General features: G+C 45.3%; 1 protein-coding gene across 1 annotated transcript in view; it reads left to right on the forward strand.

The window, feature by feature from the left end:
- LOC142571804 (hemicentin-2-like) overlaps positions 1-25,641 on the forward strand; it is a 309,978-nt gene that overhangs the window by 181,186 nt on the left and 103,151 nt on the right. Inside the window, exon 4 of the mRNA XM_075680429.1 lies at positions 2,656-2,865. Coding sequence (XP_075536544.1) covers positions 2,656-2,865 — 210 coding nt within the window. The remainder of the gene's footprint in view (positions 1-2,655; positions 2,866-25,641) is intronic.

Genomic DNA, 25,641 nt, shown 5'->3' on the forward strand with positions numbered 1-25,641 from the left:
GGTACCCGTTACGGGACGCACCGGCGGCGTAGGACAGAGAGCGCAACCCTCGATGGGTGACGCCAGGCTCTAAGGTCACGAACCCCAAATGCAATTAGCCTTCTGCAGCTGTGATATGCGAGACCATGGCCCGAAGATCTTGTCCAACGAGAAAGGTCTAGAGCAGCATATTGAACTGCTCACCAGAAGAAGTATGAATAGGTGGCTGTAGTAATCGAGAGTTCGACGGAAGCCCATCTGCTCGGCATGAAACATCACAAAGAAATACATACACCAACCAAGTAAAACTGAAAAAAAAAAGCCCATTGTGAACAATGCTTCCGTAGGAAACCAAAACGTCTTGTTTTTTAGTTTACTTAGTTGTTGTACGTCTTTTTTTTTTAGGTTGCTGTATTGATAATTGTATTTCATGTATTCATTCTTCTGGGACACAGTGTATCCTGTGTTTGAACCACGATGTTTATTATTCCACAGCGTGAGCGATGGAAAACATTCACAATATGATAAAATATTAACTACTTGATGTCACTGTACCGTTTTTATTTAGCGAAGTAGTTCCTAAAAACAGGGAAACAGAGGCGGACACTTCACTCTTTTTGCCTGACACTATATTCGCACAATAAAACGTTCTATATTGCGCTAACCAGCGATCAACAAAATTGTGTACTCATATTCACAAATATTTTTTCATTAAATGATATATCACACATGTTGGCATTGTGGAATTAAAAGCGTTCGGGGCCGAGGCATGTTCATTTAGTTGGCACTCACCATATTGTCACAGCTTTAAAGAAACTCCCCAACAAAGCCATTGGAGAAATGCACCGGTGTGCTGCCCACTTTTGTCGCGCTCGGTGTATGGAAGGCTTTCTGGGAAAATAGTGAATGGAATTCCGGTGCATTTCGCAGCAAAATTTCTGACCGGTGCTTTTGCTCTGTCGGTAGTCCCAGTACTAATATATAGTTGATATACATGCCTTGAGGACTGGCTGGCTTCAATTCCGCAGTCTCATAGCGGGTTCTAAGCTAATTAATTGCAAAATAAAAAATAGCATATTCTTCCCCTGTTCAGCATGGGATCTCCCGCTCATCTGAAGAAGCTCTACGTTTTCTCATGCGTCCTAACTTAAGTGTAGGTGTGTGCCTGGACTTTTTGTTGACTTTAGAGCATTTACGCGACAGGACTTTGTGTTTCTGTGTTTCACGTGACAAGACTTTGAGGCTCAATGTTTGACTTATATGTATGAGTTGATTTTCAGTTTCAGTGTGGTTTTATGTGATTTATTTTTAATCTCTATGGCCTTTATTATTTGCGCGTATATATGTGAAAACGCGTAATCGGCCCCAATGAAAGGTGCCAACATCTTCTAAACATCATATAATAATAAAAGAACTCATTTCTTGTAAAGTAAATAGGTGTATGTCATCAGGTTGTTTTGTAATATGTTATCATATTGATGCTTTATAGCGCAGATGTAGTATCAGCGAAGACATAATCACGTTTCACTCAATGCTCTGTTTCCTACGGATGATCTTATAGCTAAAAGGCCGAGAAACTCTGTTTTTCTCTGCTCTCTCTTCAAGAATTGACTAAAATATTCTCTAAATACAGTGGTGTATCTTTTGCACAGCTGAACTTGAACGTTGTTTAAGGATATTCCTACGTCGTTGTTCATTTCGGTGTTGCGTGAAAACGATTGACTCGAGGAGTATAACGCCGCGATGGAGTCAATTGGTTGTGAAACATGTCGTAGATTTATTGACCACGCAGACTTCTTTAAAGCGCATCTAAACCTAACTATGGTAAATTTGCGCTATATATATATATATATATATATATATATATATATATATATATATATATATATATATAAAGAGAGAGAGAGAGAGAGAGAAGGGAGAGGAAGAAAAAGCAGGGTTGTTAACCAGACTTCGTCCAGTTTGGTACCCTTCACGGGGAGATGGGGACGGGGGGTGAAAAAGAAAAAAGAGAGACAAACACAAACCGACACAGACAACTTCAGAATGGCTGGCTGTTGGGGCAGTTGGTCTAGCACTCTAACAACGGAAACTAAGTTACTATAGCCAGAACGCAAAACCAATTAGCCCAACATTCAGTGCTATAATCTGTTCTATCCCATAGCGCGACAAGGAATCGAACTCAAGACCTCGTGCTCAGCGCCATAACGCCACAGTCACTGAGTCAGCTGATTAACTTGCGATTTCGTTACGCGCTCGCGTACGCTGAACGCCCACACAAACAGCACCTCGAGTTTTTTTTTTTTTTTTGCTAGATTTCTTCACATCTGGGGAAGTCCGCCTATAACGCTATAAATAAATACGTGACTGTTGGTGGGACCGAACCTCTGTCTTCCTGCGCAGCAGCCCAATGCTCTAACATAAGGCCTCGATCGCACGCATGTTTCTCTCGTGCCAAAAGTCTTTGAAACCTCTGGCGCGTGCGTCAAGTTCGAGTGTCTCGCACTGATTCCTTCACGATAGCTAGTGCTCTGAGACGCCGTCTCAAAGTGCACGGCCTTCGGGACCGGCCCAACTTTTTAGGCCAGACGGTGATTCCTCCAACGTTGCTGTAGTAAGCCTATACTGCTATTGTGTGAAAAAAAAAAGAAAACAACGCTGTTGTCTCCTGCGCAGGCGTGCCGGTGCCCACGGTGACGTGGCGTCGCGACGGTGCCGAGCTGATGCGTGAGACGGACCCCGGCTCACGCGACCTCGACGGCGTGGTACGCAGCTCCATCGTCATCGACACCTTGACGCGCGATGACCTACTCATGGAGCTGAGCTGCGAGACCAGCAACATCATTGGCGGACCCTTCGAGGCGTCCGTGCTCGTCGACCTGACGCGTGGGTATCTGTTTCGTTGCACGGTAAAGCTGTCTACCACATAGGAAAGGGAGCGTCTTCCTTCTTCGTTTGTCCGTCTGCGCGCATAACTTGCACAACTGTGTCCCGCAATGTGCAGAACGATGCATAGTAATTCATGTGCATTTAAAATTCTTGTTTATATGTCCCCATGACCTGTTCACTCCTGTATATTTCTCACACTCCTAAAGCTATTTTCTTCGTTATCGGCGGACTTCTTTCACAAGTGTTTTGTTATTTCGCGACACGTTTGTTTCGGCCGTGTTTTGTAACATTATTAATTTTTTTCTCGTTTTCTGAGCACTATTTTGGTATACTTTCCTTTGCCAAACTTCCCATATTTTGTACTCAACAAGGAAGAAGATAAAGTACGTTGCGTTGAAGCTGAAGAAGAGTGAGCAGACAGTTGCGCTACAGCTAAAGGAGGCAGGCGAGGCTCTCTGTGACGGAAAAGCGCGCAGGACATAAAGCCATTGTCGACCGTCCTGACCCAGTGCAGGTTCCTGCCATTGAAGAGGGAGTCGCGCCCGGGGAGGGGAGGGGGAGGAGGTGCATAAATTGCGACAGATTGAATTACGGAGCCCTGTGCAACCTTGTTTCTATTTGCTATTGCGATAACTTACTTCAGTGCAATGAAGGAATGTAAGAGTCTGGCTTGCCCCCTTCCGAAAGAATGCCTCTCCACATCGCATAACACGGAGCTCTTTCGATGTATGCGTCCGCAAAAAAAGTGTGGCGTTAGCATTCAGCAGGCCTTATAGCGGCATCCCTCTAACGTTGGATCGATGGAGTGCTCAAATGCTGTACCCTAGTTCAAGAGGGTCCAGAAAAGAGCAGCGGCACTAGAAACTAGATTCTAAATCTAAATTTCAATGTGTACGGCGAAATACGGAGATGGACCACTCCCAGGGGCGATGCCGCGTAAGCATAGTATACGATTTGCCTCAAACGTTACTACAAATTTATTGCATAAGATATGCGTCCCGTATGATGTTTAAACAGCTGGGGTTGAATTCGCAATGCTTTTCGTTCTTAAGTACGCTTTGCCATGGTACTGCGGCCTTCGTTAATATATCGGGATTGGCAGAAATTTTCTCTGGCAAACAATGCGAGCCTAAGACTTTCTTTTTGTGAATACGAACCCTGTCGGTTTACGAGGATTCCTCTGTATACATTCATCAGGAATTTGATCTTTTAGTAGAGCGTGCACGAGTCCGATTGAACTTGGTTCCTCTAATAATCGATGACTTTGTACTTCCGTGTTCGCACTATTGCGGGGCTGCGGGGCTTGAATTCATAAAACTTCTACTTTGTAAGTTCCGTCGGCTATTTGCCATCGCCACAATGGTTGTTTCGCCATGGCGTCGATATTTATCATGCTTGCCAGGTGCCATGATTGCCAGGTGCCCGAACGTGGTAATATTGAAGCTTCTTACGTGACAAGTGTTGTGTATTTGGACCCTGGTCTTCTGCATGTTCATAAGTATTGAAATTCTAGAAATGAACAATCTGCGCATGTAAACTCCTATCAAAATGACTGACCAGACTAGTGATTCCGTCTGCTAATCCAGGGCGCTGTGGTTCGCGGCGATGAAATTCAACGCCAGCGGCTATAGCCTGCAGTGCCTGTCTAGACAGAGTAATTAATTGGAGCCGACCAGCGTCATAACCGTGTTGGAGAGTGAATCGCCAATTTATTGAACGTGCTCTAGCGCTGAAACACCGTCTCTCGAGAACAGCTAATCGCGCAAAGAATGCAATGAAACATAGACAAGGCAGTCGATTATAATCGCTTAAATGTGCATCACGCAGCGACCTGCATTCTGATTGACTGCATTCTGAGCCTGTTTGTCTGCAAAGAAACGTTTGCATCGTAAAATATGCGACTATGAGGATCCCTAAAGGGACATTGAAAAAAACTACAAACATGAACGGGATTTAGAAATTACATTTCTGCATTATAAAAACAGATAGAACGCACATGTTGGAATTTATGTCAAGCGAAGCTTTAGTTCTGCAATAAATCTTATACAACTAACGGCAATGCGTACAATTGTGTTTCATCCTATGCAACGTGTAATCTAATGCAATTTTTATGTTGATCTACTACATTCGTAATACATTGCTCGCAAGCAATGCCTAAATGGGAACGCTAACACCAAATTTGATTCTTTTATTTGTGCTAAACAGCGGTGCGGTAGCTGTTTCTTCTTCTTGAGTCCTGGTCTTCTGCGCCTTGCCTTTACTAATTCACGCATGAACCAACTATAGCCCAAGCAAGAGTTTTACTCGAAAGCAGACCAGCTTCATTTTCTGGAAATAAAGAATCTTTGTAGAATTTTGACGCATTCTGCTACGAACCGCTTTCAATGACATTGCAGGCGCTAAACCTCGCGAGATCTCGTGCCGTGCTCGTCACCAGCTACGAGGCCTGTGTAAGCCGATATGATAACTTGGTTCACTCGAAAACTTTCGGTGGATACTATTTGAGCGGTAAAATAGGTATATACTCATGTAGAGAAGAAATAATTGTTTCATTACGGGACCGCCCCTAGTTTCTTGCTGTAGCGGCCAGTTACTCGCGCCGCCATGATATTCACATTCGTATCATTATTTCCTTGTTTGCTGAAAGAGCTTCCGCGTCGGATTCCCGGGTCTGCAACAAATGCGGTGGGACGGCTAATGTCGCAGTAGGCCTTGTAACGATTTGGTTGCTAATTTTAACATGAGCTTCTTCCTGAAGCAATGGCAGTACTCAATTTGAGACCGACAAAAAAAAAAAAAGAAACAAGTAAAAAGCTCACAACGACAAAATAATCGCACATACATTTAGAAATAAAAAAAGGATAAAAAATACTGCGAAAAGTTCAAGAAATCCTTTCTTGTATCCTCTGTTTTTCCGAGTTAACCTGCTGGAAAGAGGAGGACAGACGGGAATCCAAGACGGAAGCAGTGGTTATGGATGTTTCGCGTGACTCACCCAATTACTGTTTCACCGGTAAGCGATGCTTTCGTGCAAGTAAGGGAGAGAAAGCGTGGAAGATGGTTGTTACCGCATCTTGCAGTTCTTTTTTTTTCTTTCTTTCATAACGTTTCGCCGTACATTGCTTGGTTTGCCTTACGTAACACGGGGGAAAAGGATAAAGAAGGACGTTCCAGAAGATCACTCCCGATCGCTTAGCGTCACGGCATCTGGAATGTTGTCGAGGCGGATGATTGCTTAAAGACCAGTTCTTATATCTTTCTTTCTTTTAAAAAAAAATAGAAAGCTATTTGAAACGAACGCATAGTTAAGTGATACCTCGATCTCTCTGCTCTACATTGTTCTTTTTTTCTATGTCTTCAAGTCGTGGGCGTGTTGTTCATTCTGCGGTCTCATTTATGTACAAATATGGATATACCGTATACACACACAAAAAAAAATCTTGTGTCGACTCCACCCCCTCCGTCGTGATGGATGATTTTCCCAAGTTGTGGACCATGCTTTTGGTGCTGGTACAGACATATCGCAGCTAGTGGCGTGCTTGCGACTTCTGTTCGTGCATCCCGTGCACATTAAAACTTTATTCTTGCTTGCATTCTTTCCCTTCTTTATTCTTGTCTGGATAGTGTGCTTGGGATTTTGGGATAGCTGGCCCTTGAGAGCACTACCATCCCATTTTTCTACATTTAAAGAAAAAACAAAAACAGGGTGACAAATCGGTTTGTGGGCTTGTATTATGCTGAGTGTGCTCGCAAATATGAGTCTACATTTTCATTCTTTCTGCCTGAGATTGCATAATCTATTACTTATTATTAGAGAGTTTTAGTACTGCGTACGTAGTGTACGCAACGGCGTTGCGTACGTAAGATCGTTACGCTCTGCAAAGTACGCATGTGCAGAACGCAACACGAACGGTACGTGATGCGTACGCGACCGCTGCGTACGCACGCATCGGATTCTTACGTGCGTACGTAGGGAGCCTTGCGTGCTGCTCTCATGGTTCTCGTTTGTTCGGGAGAGCGCGAGACAAAAGAGTTTCCTAAAATGGCAGCGTCAAACGCGACCTGCGGAAGGCTGTACTTTTCAATGGCCTACGATTTGGCTTTGCTGCGTGAAGTGAACGCGCAGAAGCCATTCCCGGATCCTCCACGGTGGGAATGCATAGCAAAAAGAGCAAGAATAACAACTTTGTTTTTGAGAAAGTGTTCAGTGTGTGCTGTTTGCGCGAAAGGATCGACCTGCTTTTGGCGCAGTTCGTGTCACGACCGTGCCAGCCTCAGAAAGCGAGTACTCGGTTTTTATTTTTCTCGGTATGATTCGTGTATTTCATCCTTATTAGAAGTAGAGTCTCTTAAAGGCCTAAATATAGTTCGACGAAGCGGGAACACGTCCACACGTTACATCACGTTAGCAGGACCAACAGCGTCTAGTTCGTACGTCGTACGTCGTACGTTCGTACATCAGGACGTCGAACCGTCGAACGAAGCGACGGTTCGACGTACTGGCGGACGCGGCCAATGCGCTCCGACGCACCCGGCGTCTAACGCTCGCCCTCTTACGTAGTACGTAGGCATTTCGCAGCACTAAAAGCCCTAACGCGACACGCGCTCCTGCGTTCCGCAAAGCACTTGTGTGCTGCGTACGTATCGTCATAGCGCAGCACTGAAACTGTCTATTATCTGTCTGATAACAATGTCCTGCAAGGCGTTCATTAGATGTGATGCCTTCCAGACACTCCATCCTCACTACTGCCACCAAAAACAACAACAAAAAACAACGACGACGACGGCAAAAAAAAAAAAAGAGCAATTTTCATTTTGCCACTAAATAAACCAACAAAACCACACATTTCACTGGTGACACGCACATAACTTTTACCATCTCCCCCCCCCCCCTTTTTCTTTCTTTTTTTGTTCCTTTTTTAGACAGGAACTCGGCGAATGACTTAGTTCTCCCAGAACACCGGGAAAACGCGCATATAATGTTTTCGAGTGCTTCTAGCTGCACTAAGGGCTTAGCTGTAAAATTTTCTCACCGGAACTACTTTAAATTAGGATTACAGTGGGACTAAAGCAAAGTTGAAGCCGAACCACGTAACTTAGCTAAGCATTAATAGGAAGCTTAAGAACAGACTCAACACAAGTGGTTCTTAGTCCTCCATTTATGTCCATACAGCAGGCAGCACCTTCCTTTCAGTTCTCAGGAGCATCACAGTATTTTGACGTTACGTATTAGTCGAGTCAACACCACTTAGACTCCTAACAACTTCATCAGAGGGCGAATTGTGCAAGAGCTTTGATGTCAGACCTCTAAGAAGACTGACGTACGCATCCTATATAAGAAAAATACAATCTTAGATGAGGAACAAGAGACATATGAAGTGAGAAAGAAATGTAATCTATTAGAGTATATAAGACGAAGAGTGAAACTTGTAAGCAATCTACGTCGATGCAGTTGCATCTTCTTGTTAATACCGAGTCTAACCGTTATTAATACATTCGTGCTGAGTAGCTACTTGGGTATTGCAGACTGTTGCTTACTTCAACATGAAGCCCCCGAAGGCATTTTGATTTCAAGCTGTCTGCCCTGCACACAGTATTTGATGGTCATTGTTATTCTCGGAAATTATGCTTATAATGTATATGAGTACTTTATGCCGTGTAAACACTCTAAACATGGCCGCTGACCACAGTCTCAAAAACGAGCAGAGATTGCGTCCGTGGATCCCGAAAGGTTACACTGTTTCTTGGGACATGGGCCAATGACCTGCTTCTCCAGTGTGATTGATTTTGCTTAATCTTGCCCGACATCGTTGACGACATGGTTACATTATACACACGTGCAAACACACGCCATTACGGAACCACACAGACACGACTAAATCTATAAAGGCTGTTAAAAAACAATGACGGCCTCTGTAAAGCTAGCCGGGAAGTTTCTCCGTGTTTAACTTCTATAGCTGGCCGTGACAAGAGAAACGTTACGAAAAGATATAACCTTACAATAACCTTACAACTTAATTTAACCCTACTGCACATTACAACTGTGCTGAAAACCGTGCGGGCGCGCTTTTAAACTTCCATCTGCGATTTCTTCATAAGGTGTGCTTCTGTGTGTCACCTGAAGGTTGGGTCGAAAGCGCCTGCGACTGGCCACGCACACCGCTTTAGCTTCCACAATGGACTATCCCCAATAGCAACATACATCGCGTTTCCTATACCTCGCTTTCTCTCCCTTTCTCTGTCCACTGCCAACGCGCAAAATGCTCATCAAAGTAAAACAAGGAAGCAATACGGAAATGCCACTTCACTCGCTGTTGTTGCGTCAACTTTTCGTGGTTGGAGAGCTTAATGGCTAAACGTTGCGAACTTCCTGTCAGAAAAAGACTGCCTCTCTGAAGGAAGGACTTCAGTCGTGTTGCACTTTAAACAACGGAAACGAACCCCCGCAAACTTCCGTTGCCTCGGCGAAATCGCAGAGACGCATCACTTATCGCGGAGTGACTTATAAGGTTGTTTGTTTCTGCGTCAGCAGAACGTCGGGCCACATTTCTCCAGCAATGCCACCTGTGCGCAAGTCACACGGCATCATCGTCACGGGTGAATCTGAAACAAATTTCCTACTTATCCCCAGGGTAGCCAGTCCTTCTATACATTGACTAACCTCCTTGGCTTCCCCTATTCTTCATCTGACTCAAGTTATTCCTGTGATGCGTCTGCGGACTACAAAATATAACTGCCAATTTCTTAATCTTATCTTCACAACTCAGTGGCCCGTCAGTTGCGTTTACTTTTTCCTGAGGCGCATATTCCGGTAACTTAATATGTGGCATCACGTGCTTCATAACTTTTTACATGAAGTTCGCAACTATAGTTTTTTTCTTCTTCTGTCTAAATCAGAATATAAGCTGCCTCCATTCAGTCCTTAATTCATACATCGGTCTTTCTTTCTCTGGAGTCCTTATCATGTTCCTTAGCTTCTCACATCTTTATTTCTTTTGTATTTAGAAAGTTTGCCCAATGACATAAACGAATAAATGTAAAAATTTAGGTCGAATTTGGCAATATAAGTCTTTAGGATCCGGGGAGCCGAGAATCGTAGTGCGCGGTGGTCTGGTAGGATGAAGGCCCACTGTTTGTGGTTAGCAAATAGTGGCTATCTTGTTACCATGGAACGTAGCATGCGCATCCATTACAGGAGAACATTACCATTGCTGCGGCCTGATACACTTTATCTACTTGCAGGGGCCTCGCGTCACCGAGCAAAACTTCGCTCGTTCCTTTTATAGGATTCTACCTGTCCCACGGGCGGCAAGTTCTCTTGTCGATCGACTTCCCAACGTCCTGGTCTGCTGGGCACATCTTACTACTGATAACGCGCAAGACGGGGAACCCATCGACGCGGACGCGTTCTGTGCGGCCGCTCTGCCATCCCCTCAGACGCGAGTGGGTCCACGCTTTAACGAGCTCTTAATGGCGTAGTATACTTTGCCAACTGGCGCGACGCCAAGCGGCCAACGTCGTTAGACCAGCGAGACCCGGCTTGCGAGATGACCCTTAGCCCGGGTATGAGCCTGCACCGGATACGAATGTTGCAAGCGCGTGTTTTCGTCAGTGCTGACTTATTCGACGTGTTGATAGAGGAGGTAGAAACGTCAAAAGAAATCTGAGGCACACTGACGCAGTGTGGCTGCCTCCATTTCTTTCAACATCTCATAACGGGTACAAATGCGGGCTTGCCTGCTATCCTTATTTGGAAGCAGAAGGGGGGGGGGGGGGAGGAGAAGAAGACATGGTACCTGTTAGCCAGATACAGCGCTTGCGACGTCGCTCGTAATCGATCCCTAAACGGGTCTTCGAAAGTAACCATGATGACGCAATTCTGTAAGGAGCTCTAGCGCTACCTAACGGGCAGTTCATTTTACATAGTGTACTGTGCTCTCGTTCAGTATTGCGTAGTCGGTAATCCTTGCAGCAGTTTAATTTCCGTGGCGTGCTATACCGTCTGTTTTGCCTTGTGTCTGTATTCTTGTATATTTAGTCTTTGCATTTCTTTTGTGTCTGAACCTGGTCTGCAGTTGATGACCTCTTGTGCTTCCTTACGACGAGAATTACATTTCTGCGTTTAGTTGTTCTTACAGGCGTTCTGTCTCATTGGCCCTTCGGAGCAGTGAACGTTTGACTTCGTTATTGCGCTAGGTACCTGGGCTGTAAACGTGGATATGCCCGGGGCTGCCTTGTGCAGAGGCGTCCACTAGTTGCTACCAGGTGAGTCTAATAGAACTAAGCAGTCCCACCAAGCAGCATTAATGTCAACGCCCAGGCAGCGGGGAACAAAGAGATGTATTCATGCAGTAAAAAATATCTCTTACTTCTTTTTGAATCATGCTTTCCAGTAGTTGGAATAGCACAGTATTAAGTACTGTATTCGTGCCGCAGTGGCAGCTGCTGTAGTTGATGTATTCTATTTCAGCGAGTCTTCAGTGATCGGAGAGTTTAATGATTGAACTAAATGTGCACTATAATGGCAGGTAAAAGAAACATGCATTGTAAGCGTGCACCTTGCCGAGCGCGAACTGTGAAACGAGCATTGTTGTCCAGCTTTAGCACTGGAAGAACACTCTTACTTTGCTGCTTATATGATCGAGTGCACTAAATCTGCGCCTGTTTATTTTTTTCTTTCATACGGAAAGAAGTGCAAAACCGGGAAGACAGTGTACTTATACTACAGGCAACGCTGGGCAAAAATGATTAAACAAACAATCAAATAGACCCAGCAGCGCGTCTTTCGCATCCCAGGCAACGATCGAACATGAGAACCTTCCAAGTCGGTGTTATAATGTTCCATACAGACCAACTAAAACTTCTTTTACAGAAATATTTCACTCACTCACTCACTCACTCACTCACTCACTCACTCACTCACTCACTCACTCACTCACTCACTCACTCACTCACTCACTCACTCACTCACTCACTCACTCACTCACTCACTCACTCACTCACTCACTCACTCACTCACTCACTCACTCACTCACTCACTCACTCACTCACTCACTCACTCACTCACTCACTCACTGTTATGAAAGGTACAACCAAGCGACACGATGATATCAAAAATGAACGTGCTCGAAACACTTGAAATCTTCCCAAGGAGAATTTGCGTGTTCAAGCTTACGCTTCGCGCAAGAACAGTGCAAGGTTATGTCCAGCACTGTAGTCTAAAATAAATAAGGTCATTCCGGGCCTAACTTGGTAGCTGCGTTAACGGCTCAGGGGTGCTTCTAACCGACACGTCTCAGTCGCGGCGACAAAAAAAAAACAGTTAAGACATAAAAAAACTCCGAGTATATATATAAATAAGCGAAAAAATGACTGGCAGTCAATACGGTGCGCGGACGCGACGAGTAGACAAGCAGGATCGCCGACTGAGGCAGGCGTGTCTTGCGGCTAAGCCAATAGCAGACACCGGGAGCAGAAGAAGCGAATGTATTCACGTCAGTGTTCCCATTATACGCTTTGAGATTGATGCCAGGCTCGTTCGACTGCCGGCGCGACGCCGCCGGCCGACGCCGTGAAGAGCACGAGTCAGGAGGGGTCGACCTCTCTCGTTTCGCATTCACAAAATGCGCCGTCGGCTCTGCGCGCTCTATGGTTCTTGCTTTCGAGCGTCTCTTTCAGCGTATTCTTACGTGCCTCTTATTTTTTTTTGTGCTTGCAACTTCTCATGAAGCTCTGTGTTCCCGGAACCAGACTATTCTTCTCTAGCTGGCTTCCTCACTCTCTCAAGAATATTCTGCCGCTCTTTTTTTTTACTGTGTTCTTTTTCTACTTCTCACCGCCAGGCGAGGAGCACGCAATCTTCAGTCTATGTTCCGCCTCCATCACTTTTGCAGCTTTCATCGTTCTTGCATATTCCTACATTCCCGTTCCTCTCTTTTCTTCCCCGCGTGTCTACAGTTTTTTTTTCTCTCTCTTCTTTTCTTTGTCCACAGTACAGGCCCACCCGAAATCCTTCCTTCTTTCCATTTACTTCGTTGTTCTTTTTTTGCGCATTCGTTTATGCATTATGTACGCCTTCTTTTCCTTATTTGCATGTCAGCTTTACTTATACGTCTCGAAAGCGCGCTCCAGTGTGTCTCTGTTTGCCGCACGCTCCCGGACCTCGCCATTCGTGTTTGTCAGAGGCAGCAGGCGCGTCATTTCGCATTATTGTAACCGTTATTATCCCGCCAACGGCACCCAGCGAGCGATCCGCGTCGTTTCCCTTGCGCGTGCGTCGTGCTCGCTATAGCGGGAACTCTTTTCGAGTCCGCAAGGAGCAACCGAGCTGCCGCTGTCTGCGCGAGGAGAACGGGCGCCAAGAGAGCGGCTCCATATCATCTGTGGCCACAGCTATAGCGTATAGCTCTTTCCATCACTCCCCTCCCACCAGGCGTCCGAGTTCTTCCTTATGCGTTTCCATTGTTCTCTCAAATACTTCCTCGCGCGCGCTCGACGGAAAGCGGGAGATATCGGGGAGCGAGAGATGTGCGTGGGGAAGAGTAAGTACGCAAATCAGCCTCTCTTCCGTCTGGCTCCTTGCTCAACGACTATTTCTTTCTTTTGTTCCTTATTCTATGTTATTTTTTTGGGGGGGGGAGGAAGGGAAGGAAGGGCGTTGGGGAGCTGTTATGCTTTTGTTTTGTTCGCTAAGAGATACGAAATTAAGGCAGCCTCTAAGTGGCAGCGGGTACTCGTCGTCGCATTTAGAACAATGGTAAATCGGGATGGTTGGTACAGGTTTAAAATTAGCAACGGCGAAATAAAGAGGGACGGAGAAAGACACACGAACAAGAACAAAGCGCTAGTGGAACCAGCAACGTTCTAGGAAAGCACGGACGGACGGCCGGCCGGCCGACCGACCGACCGACCGACCGACCGACCGACCGACCGACCGACCGACCGACCGACCGACCGACCGACCGACCGACCGACCGACCGACCGACCGACCGGCCGACCGACCGACCGACCGACCGACCGGACCGACCGACCGACCGACCGACCGGACCGACCGACCGACCGACCGACAGACAGACAGACAGACAGACAGACAGACAGACAGACAGACAGACAGACAGACAGACAGACAGACCGACCGACCGACCGACCGACCGACCGACCGACCGACCGACCGACCGACCGACCGACAAACAGACAGACAGACAGACACTTTTCATAGCTTGTGAGGGGGGTGGAGAGTAAATATAAAATTGCGATATTATTGTGACCTTTCGGTGGGGAAACAAATGTGACATGGGATTAAACGTTGTAAAGGATGACAGTAAGCACAACTGTTGGCATCGAATTTGGATTTATAACACTCAATTACCCACTTAAATATAGCTTCGTTTCGCATAGATTCCGACGACCGCGGAAGATCTGCATAATTTTCCCCCTTTCTTTTTTATACAATATGGAATACTTTCTTTTCGTCTACTGTTTCGGCGTCGACTTAAAACCGAAGCCAGGTATGCCTATTTAAGTGTATAGTACATTACCTTGCCATGCTTTACTTGCTCGTCTTTCTCTTTGTACAGAGGCTTCTCTACACATGCGAGTTTTTCCTTTTTTACTTTAATTTATCCACTTGTGACAACGGTTCACGACCGATATCGCTAAATAATTAGTCAGCTCCGGCCGCTTCGCTGACACAAATTACTGCAGGTCGTTAGTTCGTGAATCGTGAAAGGCATTAGAAAGAATGAAAGAATTCGCTGCTCAGAAGATGCGTGATAGGTATTGAGCAAGAAAATAACTAACTTTCCAAAAAAGAATTGCTTTGCCGATAGAAAGAGCGATATTTCTTATAATCTCGGTTTCGTTTCTGTATATACACTATTTACCGCCAATTTTTATTGCCTGAATGAATATTTGCTGCTCTGCTACGTAGGAGTCGTTCTGGAAATGTTAATGTAGAAATTGTCTCCGCTAGTCTGTCGCGCGTGTAACGAGCAGCTGTGAAAAAAAAAAAAGACATCTGTTTTATCGCGGTCTTGTCTGAGCTGACAAGACGTACTGCACTCTCGAAGGCGTTGCCATTACTAAGGGGACCCGCCACTGTGGTCGGTTTTAACGGCTTTAACGTTTCGCTCCTGAGCGCGAGGCCGTCGGTTCGACTCCCGGCCGTAGCGGCCGCATTTAGACGGAGGTTAAATGCGAAAATGATCGTGTAGTTAGACTCCGATGCATCTTAAAGAACCCCTGGTGGTCGAAATTAGTCCAAGTCCAACACTATAACGTCCCTTGTTTAACAAACCACGTACCTTACCGTCCGTTACACCCCGAAATTTCAAGTATTTATTTTCCGTCCATAAAACGTCGTCGATATATATAATTCTTTTAATATATATGACAAGGTACACTACTCGTTTACTATCATTTATTGTAGTACCTGCGTTAAATTATTTTTAGCTAACTTTCAAGACGTATTCCGTAATCTCCATGTGCCGTAATGTACATTGTGACTACGTCATGTTTCTACAATCAACGTCGAAGGATGTGCCGATAATAATGTACATATTAGTTTGTTGTTGTTATATATTTTTTCTGAGCTAGCGGATGTGTTGCACGCATTGTGTTTCTAAGCTAAAATGACTATTAGCCGGCATCAGATAAGGTGCCAACCTCTCCTACACCCAAATTTAATACTAAAATAAAGCGTAGTTTACTATAAAAAAGTTAAATTAAATGCATGTGGCCTGTGTCGTATAGGCTATAGATACATTCTGACGTGCTTAAAATTTATTGTCTGTCAAATAACTGGCTCAGATGTGCGGTAGATCGGGCTCTAACAGCGCCTTTCAAACAAGCTTGGGCAAACCCTACCGCACTATTACCAATTTTCTTCCCAGAAGCACCGACCGACCAACCGACCGACCGACTTGACTGAACCACTGGGTTTAAAAGAACGCTATAGCGAAATACTAAATTAAATAACTTCAGAACGTTATTCTTTTTAAACTCCGTATTCGTTAATCTTGCGGTAAAAGGTTGACTATTCGGAATGAAAATGCAGGCCTAGCCTCCATCTCTTCAATTTTGTCACGACATCCCAGCGCCGGAACGTCAGTGCGACGTCACAAATTTCGAAGTATGTTATCGTATTCGGGCTAGTATGGTCGAGTAAGTATTCTCGAAAGTCGACAAATTCGCCCTTTGGCTCTTTTCAAAAGAGAATCTATGCATTTTTGACGGGGGAAATAAAAATACTAATTAGGCTTTAGTAAAAACCGTCAATATTCATGAGGTCATGGCGAGCTGGTGCCGTAAGAATAAGGCGGCGTTACCGACACTTTTCTTGCTTGCTTTTCAAGCGAAGCTTTCTTTGCCTCTTCCTTCGACTTTTTCACTGCTGTTGCTCTCTTGCACGCCGTGTCGAAACGTGGTTCAGAGCGTGTATGTATACATGGAAGGAGTGCGGCACAGAGGAAAGGAGACGCGAGAAACTCGTTTGAACCTTTGCGGCGCGTCGCATGTGCACAAAGCCCTCTGGAACTCCCTGGGTGTCGTCACGTTAGCCTCTTGACACTGTAATTATTCGTGACCCCACGCAAAAGCATTGCAGCAATTGCAGCACTTACCTTTCTGCTAACGTGTAAGTCCAGAGGGAAGCTAGATAGAATGGTAGAGAGGAGGGGGAAAGGAGGCAGAGAATGGGTAGAATCGAAGGACTCGCGAAATGAGTGAATAACAGCCTTGTCACTCTTCGCTCGCACTTCCCATATAAGGGGAGTGGGGTGGGGATAGGGAAAAGGCGACGCGGGAAGGCAAGAAAACGCTACAATGCTACTAGTATCGACACGAGATCGGTTTCGGGGAAACTGTATAAACTTAAGTTCAAGGTACGGTACGGTACGTTTCTGCTATTTCTGAAATATAGACACCACGCAAATATGTCAAGCGGACAACTTAGGCAGGGCGTGCCGAAACAGAGCCGCATTAATTAAAGCGCACCGCAAGGTCTAGGCGGCACTACGGAAGCGGTCGCACGTCAAATCAACACTTCTGTGCCCGCCGTGGTGGTTCTGCGGCTATGGCGTAGCTCGAGGTAGAGGATTTTAGCCCGACCGCGGCAGTCGCACTTCGACAGGGGCAAATTAAAAAACTCTCATGCACTTAGATTTCGGGACACGTCGAGGAACACCGCGGTGTCAAAATTAATCCAGGGTCCGCCACTACGGCGTGCCCCATAATCCGATTGTGGTTTTGTTACGTATCGCCCATTAATTCAATTAAAATTTAATGCTTCTGCTGCGATGCGGTGTGCCAAGTGAGGGAGTGACAATGCTCAACCCTCTCCGAGGTTATGAAATACGGTGCACAGCAACGCCTCAAGCAAACACCTCTGCCTGTGTATTCTTTGTACTGCTCAAACGAACAGTGGTGCACGCAAGGTAACGTTTAACATCAATCAACCACTCTCGTGCTGGACTAAATGTTGAAGAAATTGAACATTCGCCGTCAACATGACCGTTAATCATCATCGATCAAAGCAAACAGCACAGAAAGTTTCGCTTACGTCGATTTCCACAGTGCGTGGGAGCTGAATAATTTTTATTTTTTGTTTTTTTTTGGTGGCTTTTCATGCCTCCTCTCATGCGAAATTTTTTTTTTGTATTGTAGAAAGCCTAATTTACAAAGACAGCGCAATGTACTTTTTCCCCTTTAGAGCCCCTTTAGATTTAGTTTAGGGGCGTGGTAGAGGAGGACTCGTGACTATTAACTTCCACTACCTGTGGCTTTTTTACGTGCACTCAGAGATCGATGCACGAGCAGCTTCTGCGCATTTCGCCTCCATAGCGATGCGGCTTTCGGGGACGGCATTCAAACCCGCGACCTTCTTGTGGTCAGCAGCAGAACGCCGTAACCGTACAGCCATCCCGCCGGGTGCTCCGTGCTTCACGCACAGTGGTGACGAATATGGCTCCACTGCCAAACAGAAGATCAACCTCGCTCAAATTGAACTAGGCATGCTGTCTCGTTCGTTGCATATGTGTTTCAGTAGGAAACCGTTACCAAGACGTTGCTGTTGCCCGCGCACCATGTACGTGTATTGCAAATACGCGCTTCTGTAAATTGCCCCGCAGCATTCAACGCGAGAATTTCCGCCACATGAAGGCAGACGCGCCATTTCTCGCCGAGAAATGGGCTACGTATACTGCCCGCACGAAATAAAACGACGACGTAAAAAAAAAAACGACAAACAAAGAAAAAGAAAACGAAAGAAAACGCGTGTGTATGCTGATGTGGGGCCTCATTCTGGGAATAACAGTGAGAGTTAGTCAGAGCTGTAGTGGATGCTTTAGCGCAGCTTTCTTCGCCCCACCGCTCGCAGCACCGAGACGAAGAGTCGGCGAGGGAGATCTGGCAACACGCCCAAAATATCTTTTTGTTTGCTTCTTTCATTCTTTTTCTTGGCTTTCGTATGTGCCTTTGTTCCTTTCGCAACGGATCGAACGTTAAGGTATTTCTTCATTGTTCCGTCGTTCCGCTCAAATTTTATTTTATTTTCTCCTCCTTCTCTTGCACATTCTTCGGCCATTTCACTCGGTCTCATTTCGCTGTTATCATCCTACGTTTTCACTTATTCTTTGCCTCTGCCGCTGCTTGCTTCTCACAAATGGTGCGTGAGAATCTTGCCGATTTGGTTTATGTAAGTTACTGTAGTAGAAGAAGAAAGTGAAAGAATATAGATGGTAGTAACGGTGCCGAGTTATGCTTCTTGATGAACTATGCGAATCTCATAGAAGGCCGAATTGCATGAGTATTTCTCTGTTTCGCCTATTGGAGTCGTCCTCCTGCTGCCTTGCCTGGCGATTCTCCAATTTCTCCTCTTCATTTTCTTTTCCCTCTTGCCAGTCATCTATTGCGTGGAAAGAAGAACAAGAGAGAAACAGAAAGCAAGACGGTTATATCGGGCTGCAGAAACACAATGTGTTCCGGTATCACCTCTCTGTTATTCTTCTTCTTCGGCGTGCGCTCTTTCTTCATTTGTCCATTCGAAAAATTTTCCAGCAGCACACCATGCTCACAATAACGAAGACTCGCATAGAGCTACCCAACAAACCCTTGGAATTGGTGTATATTTCACACGCCCCTTTGTTCGCTTTCATATAGTGTAATGCTGGTCTTCCGAGCAGGCCCGCACGTATTAGGTTTCTGATATGGCAGTGTGTGTTGTATTGTCCAGGGCAGTTTCGCATAGATCTCCTATACACGCCATCATATCCGCGTATATAATGATATCCTGGTCGTTGTTTCTTTTTTCACCTTCTCACTTTGCGTACATCCTCGCGACCAATGCTTTTGTGCTGCCAGCCGCTCCTGGCTCTTTTTTGGGCAGTCTGCGAACTTTATATGCTGGACGGCGTGGAGCAATACGGCATAGTGACTAATCTACCAACATCGGCCTGAATGCTTTCATGCCGAAAAATTCCAGCATGGTATAAGAGGCACATGCTTGCTGTATCACTTTTATGTTGGACGTTTCTCGTTGAAATCAATCCCTCGATCTGCCTGCAGTTTTCATGCGACTGAGCGCTAGTCGCTAGTTTTCATTTCCTTTGCCTTCTTTTCTTTCGTATGTTTCTAGTACCAATCTCAGTAATAGACAGCGCCAAGTTCCATCCGTGAAACAGCCCGGAGTAAGCTCTGAATGAGCATGCAACACAAGCGAAGCTTCGGCAGAATGGTCTCACTTGCATAATCTGATTGCATTTGCTACTATTTACGCAGATTATTTCTGCTAAGCTCTTCAGTTGTTAGCTTGTCATCGGAGACTTAATTTTATCACTCATATTTCACTGAATGCAGTCGTCGCTGTAAGTACGATGCTGTACGATGTACGATGCTGTACGATGAAGTACGAGGTAAGTGCGAAATTACCAAAATCAGATTATTAAAAATGGGAACAATAATCGCAAAACTTGGGAACTAATAAAATAACTTTTGAACATGCCTAAACGACGACCTGCAGCAAACGAACTTATTGAAGTTGGCCGGCGTCTCAGCAACCCTTCTGATATAGCTAACGCATTCGATGTTTTTTTTTGTTTGTTTGAACGGTGACCTCAAACCAACCGACTTATATTTCGCACTGTGCTTCCTGCTCCCAATCATTTTATATACGACCTACGTTACCGGAAGTGGTTTTTCGTGTTTTATGTGGTCTAAAATGCACTGGCCCAGGGTTTGACCTCATTCACCCATCTAAAATTTAACTGGTCGCCCATGAGCAACGGGTGTTCTTGCTACCCTTATAAACTATATATTTACCAGAAATATTTTTCCCACCATACTAAAACATGGAAAAAGTGTGCCTGTGTTTTTTCTTTAAAAGGAGATCCGAGCGTGTTAGGTAACTATTGCCCGATAACGATCTTACCATTCTTTAGTAAACTAATCTAGACACTTTTTGCTGACCGCCTCATGAAGTACCTCGAAAAATTTTACCTTTTGACACCACATCAATTCGGTTTCCGCCCTAATTTTTCCACGGTACTTGCTTTAATAGAATTCACTGACCACATTAAAAGCTTCACTGACAACGCGTGCTGGGCCGCGGCGTTATTTATTGATTTTGCTAAGGCATTTGGTACAATTAACCACACTATACTTCTTTATGAGGTAGAATCACTGGGTATCACTGGACCTGCTCTAACCCTTTTACACAGTTATCTACTTGACCGTTCCCAGGTTGTCGAATTCGCTGATGCCATATTGCAGCCAATAACTACTAATCAAGGTGTTCCGCAAGGATCCATTTTAGGCCCTCTTCTTTTTCTTTTGTATATTAATGACTTGCCTAATTGCCTTAACAATTCATTATGCATCATATACGGTGATGATACAACTATATTTGCTGGAGATAAAGACCTTAATAACTTAACAACCCGACTAAACAAAGACCTTAGAAAAATCGCGTCTTGGTGTCTTGAGAATGCGCTGCCAATAAACGCCACAAAAACATGCTTAATTATTTGTCATACTCATCATAAGCAAACCTCCTTAGTTCCGAGTCTTAATCTAAATAACCACATAATTTATCCATCTGATACAACCACATTTCTTGGCGTCGTTCTTGACTTGCATCTGAAATTTGACAAACATACCAAATCCCTTGTTAAAAACATTTGTTTTGGTTTACGTATATTAATCAAATCTCGACATTACTTTCAGCAGCACATCTTACGGTCACTGTATTACTTACTCATTCATACGTAGTCAAATTGCGGCAAGCAGACAACGCTCTTCTCGGGAATAATGTTTTGGAATTCATTGCCCATGAACATCAAGTGCGTCCATTCAGAAAACTCATTTCATAGACCATTGAAAATTCGCTTGTGGTCAACAGCCTGTTAGTAACAGATGACCTTTATTGAGAACGAACCGTGTTTTGCTTTTTACAAAGCCTTCAAAACCTTCAAAAAAAAAGAAGACCTGTTCCTTAGCTGATACATCAATTGACGGCATATTTACCTATAGTAATTTGCTCGACTTCTACACCGCGCCATGCTTTGACGTGAGAATGCGTGTGCGCATGGGTAGGCACACTAGAGTTCGAACTTGGGCTAGTTGTTTTAGCATAGACATTGTGAAAGAAAAAAAAAACAGCGCTGTCGCGTTGTCTGCCTTTCTGTGGCCCTGTAATCAGAGGTGCCTTTTCTTTTTTCAGAATGTGTGTTTGTGTGAGCCTCCGCAAGCTTCTGTGTGGTTTGGTTCAGAAAGGCGACCTTCTATGAACCCGAAAAAAGAAAAAAAAAAAACATCCCGAGAAGACCAACCTTGTGCAAACAGCGGCGTTTAAGATCAACAATGGCCTGTCGCTATAGCAAACATAATGACTTATAGACTTTAGTTGGCTGCCTATGTGCTTCATAATTTCCGGAACAGTCATGGCGTAAGGCAGGTATTAGGCTCAGAGAGTTTAGCTGTAGTGGTTGAATTAACGACGCCAAATTTCTCACGACTAGCTTCCATGCTACATGCTAGATAATGTTGTCTGCTCTACAAGCACAAAGCGCTTAGTGTGATTTGGAAAGGATTGCATCACATGCAGGGGTCATCACTATCGTAGTTCAGCATTGCAGTTAGGCAGAGCCAGTCAGATAGCCGTCGGAACATTGTACACGTAAGAAGAACTGTGCTTTCGCGACGCTCGTTTTCTGACCCGGCAACGTTGTGCTTACAAGACAAGTGATCGAATCGCGTCAGCGAGTAGTAACGTGTTTCTTTTCTTTATCATATATTTTTCGTCAGTCCCGGGCTTTCTCTATGACGCGGCAAAAAGTCATCGTTATTTAGGTAGGAATTCAAGAAACGCTGAATCAGACGTTTCAGGTTCTCTGACTTTCTGGTTAGAAATAATTTTCTCCAAAATTCGAGGTTTTGCAATGCTGAATAACTAACGTTGACTAATTATGGAGTCTGTCAGAATGTAAAGGTAACGGGATTCGCTCCACTGAGGGGCCAACAAAACTTATTTCGTGGTGTCACCTTACAGACCACAGACATACCTTTAACACATATAGCCAAAGATAGCTGTAACACCCTGCAAACGTACATACATAGTTGGGAGACAAGCCCTAAAGGAACGGAAACACGAAAGCAAAGACGTCCGGGAAGCACAGCTTGTCGACTGAACACGGCGTAGTCAAAGCATTATTACGGCGTAGCGTCGCGATCTATACAAAATCCTACAAACAATAAAGTCGAAAAAGAGAGAGAACAAAAGCTGAAAAGAAGGCTTGCAATGCGTAAACAACTGATTGTTGAAAGACATATCACGCTTCATATTACCAACCAAATATATTCCCCTCAACGTGCACGTGCTATGTCACTAACTCTTTAAATAGAATATCTTTTTTTTTTCGTCAAAGCAAGATAAGGTTGGCTTATGCACTAGCCATGCTACTGAAGTATATGAAGCACTTCAATTACTCCTCCAGTTAGCTTATTCTTACTTCTAAATAAAAAAACAACTTTGCTGTTCCATTTTTTAAAGTATTTCCTTCTTATCTCCCTATGTGTCGCTTCTCCCGTTTAGGCTAGCAAACCGGATTTCTTGTTCCAGTTAACCTCCCTCTCTTTCTGCTTTCTTTCGCTTCTCTCCGCCTCTAGCTCTCTTCTTTCATACTCTGCTGCGCAGTTACAAGAACGACTTTGTGGTTCAAGGTGGCAACAAGAGTTAACTTTCGATGGAAAACACGTGCTCCTTTACATGAAGGTTGACACATTTTCCGCCTGCCTAACGTACAGCCTCCTGCATGACGATGGGGTACAATGTACAACACAAGAGGCGCACCGCACAAACTTATGTTTCATACAGCATGCTCATGTATTACAGTCGTGTACAACAATGGTGTGTCGAAGACACCGAAAGCACGAATGAAAGATGTAACTGCATGTTCGCGCATTCAGTAATGTCGCGAGCATTCACATACAATTAGTTTACTGCAGAATAGCCGATCGATTAATATTTCTGTATTCTCTGATGCTCATACTGATATTTTTCGCATTACTGTTTTCGTGTTTTTTCGGCGTAACATTTTGCGTGTCTTAAACCCTAAACATAGTTAATTTAGGGCTTTCAGAGCCTTTCCCAGGAAAGCTCAAGTAGAAAAAGAAAACTGTAAGAGCACTGTTCTGCACGTGCGTTGCAAGTCCAACTGCGAGCAAGCGTACTGCGAAAATTTCAGCTCATTTACTCGTGACATTTGCGGAAGCAATCACAGCAGTGATTTATACAAAGTAAACGAAAATTTGGATGGAGGTGCAGCGTTAGCGTAAAGTTACGCAAATGACCACTTTGAAACGCCGTTCACCCCTAGACAGACGACCAGAAAACATAAAGTTTGAAAAAGTATCTTCAGCCAGAGCAGGATTCCTGGTGATTAACCGCGACAGCACAATGCAGAGCCTTGGTGGAGAAATTCAAAGTAGGCGTACGGAGCAGATTCGTTCGACCAATTTGCATTCGCTAGGTGGTCCTCCTTTCTTCAGTCGGCATCGCTTCTTTACGTTCGCTCGCGTCCTGGGCATCGTCAGTATCTGGCCAAGCTCAGAGCTCTGTCGAAAGGCAATTAGGGTTAATTAGAAACACATTCACTCATAGCGAGTGTGGCCCGTTACCGAGCACAGAAAAAAAAATGACTCGGAATTAAGCATAAACGAACGCAGCAAATAACACTCAGCGAAGTAACTTCTAGCGGAGGTGCTCGAGAACGAAACAAAAAAGGAACCCAAGAAAAAAAAAACGAATTCGACGAATACATTAGCTTTCATATCTTCTGTAGGCTTCGGAGCTGTTGTATATATACTGGCAGTTTTTCAAGGATGGCGCTGTCGGCTACGTCTTTATCTTCGTCTTGGATTCGCCGGCCCGTTCCCCCATCGCGTACACCCCCGCCACCTCCAGGCCGCCTTTCCGGCCATCTTAAGCACATTTTCGCTTCGGGTTAATTCCCTCCACCATCTTTTCGACCCCCGCCTCCGAGAGTGTTTTCCCTCCGCAAACTCAACGACACCGAGGCCTGTCTGCATTTGAGATTCGTGCTGCCGCGGTCGTTAAACTAGCGCCGCAAGCCGTTCTAAAGGAGGGGAAGAAATGGGACCGCTGGGCCCTTGTGTGCCCCTTTAGAAGTTTCTCCCTTAGCCTCCTTGTGCTGCGGCGAAACTATTCTCCCAGGAGGGCCAGAAAGAGAGGGGAGATATCTGGCTTCGCCGGCGCTCCTTACACTTTCTGCTTCTTCCGCGTGGGCCTTCCTACTCGTGGGCCAACCTTCTCTCCGCGGCCGCTAATGTATCGCTAGGCCTCAGCTAACGCAGAAGCGCGTCGTCCATCTTTCGGTGTGGGCGCGGTAGGCGCTTTCGAGCGGCGAACACGAGCAGCCGGCTAAACTGTGCGGCGCGCAGCCGCTTCCATCGCTTTTGGGATCGGGCACGCAAAAAAAGAAAGGAAGAAAGAAGAGAACAAGAAAGAAAGAAGATACCAGACGAAGTTGCGTGACTTCCGAAGCAATGATGAAAGACCTAACGAAAGAAAATAATAAGACGGGAAATGAAGAGCAGCGCTGAGCGAAATGACGCTTAATATATAAAATAAGGGAAAAAAAGGAGAGCGTAATGAGAACGTGGCAATGAGGGAAGAAGGGGAGCGCCACTGGAAGGAACAGAGGAAGAGACGACGTCTTAATGGATTTGGATCTCGCCGAGGAAGGCCCACTGTTTTTGTGTCCTGTTTTGCCGTTTATTCTCTAGGTCCGTTCTTAATTCTCTGAGCTCTTCAGAGGGATATCGCTTAAATTGCGCGCGCGTGTGTATGTGTGTTTGTGCTCACGCGCTCCTTATTCCTGCTCAAGGCTGCTTCTCGTCTTGCCTTTGTCTATGCAACCACGCGTCCACTTGCTCGAGACACTATTGTTTTCCTTTCTTGCTGCTGCTTGTCCCTTCGTTGTCATGAGCAGTAACGACCTGTTTCGGTTCGCCAGAATGCATAAGTCTTTCGGCCCTCGCGAGCAACGCTGCCCGCATCCCCTTCAGCGGCCAGCTCACGCCCACCGGTGTTCTGCCCTCGTTGTTCTCGAGTTGTTGTGTGCGCAGATGGGCGCTCACTTGGCCAAGGTTTGCGCCGCTTTCTCGCGTACGAGAGACGTTAACGCATTCTCGCGAGATCTTGTGGAGGTAGGAGGAAGTGCTCCTCGTCATGCTTTGCCAAGTACCTCCGCGCTTCGCTT

The sequence above is a fragment of the Dermacentor variabilis genome, chromosome 2 (assembly GCF_050947875.1).
Source record: "Dermacentor variabilis isolate Ectoservices chromosome 2, ASM5094787v1, whole genome shotgun sequence".
In the NCBI taxonomy this organism is placed as follows: Eukaryota; Metazoa; Arthropoda; class Arachnida; order Ixodida; family Ixodidae; genus Dermacentor; species Dermacentor variabilis.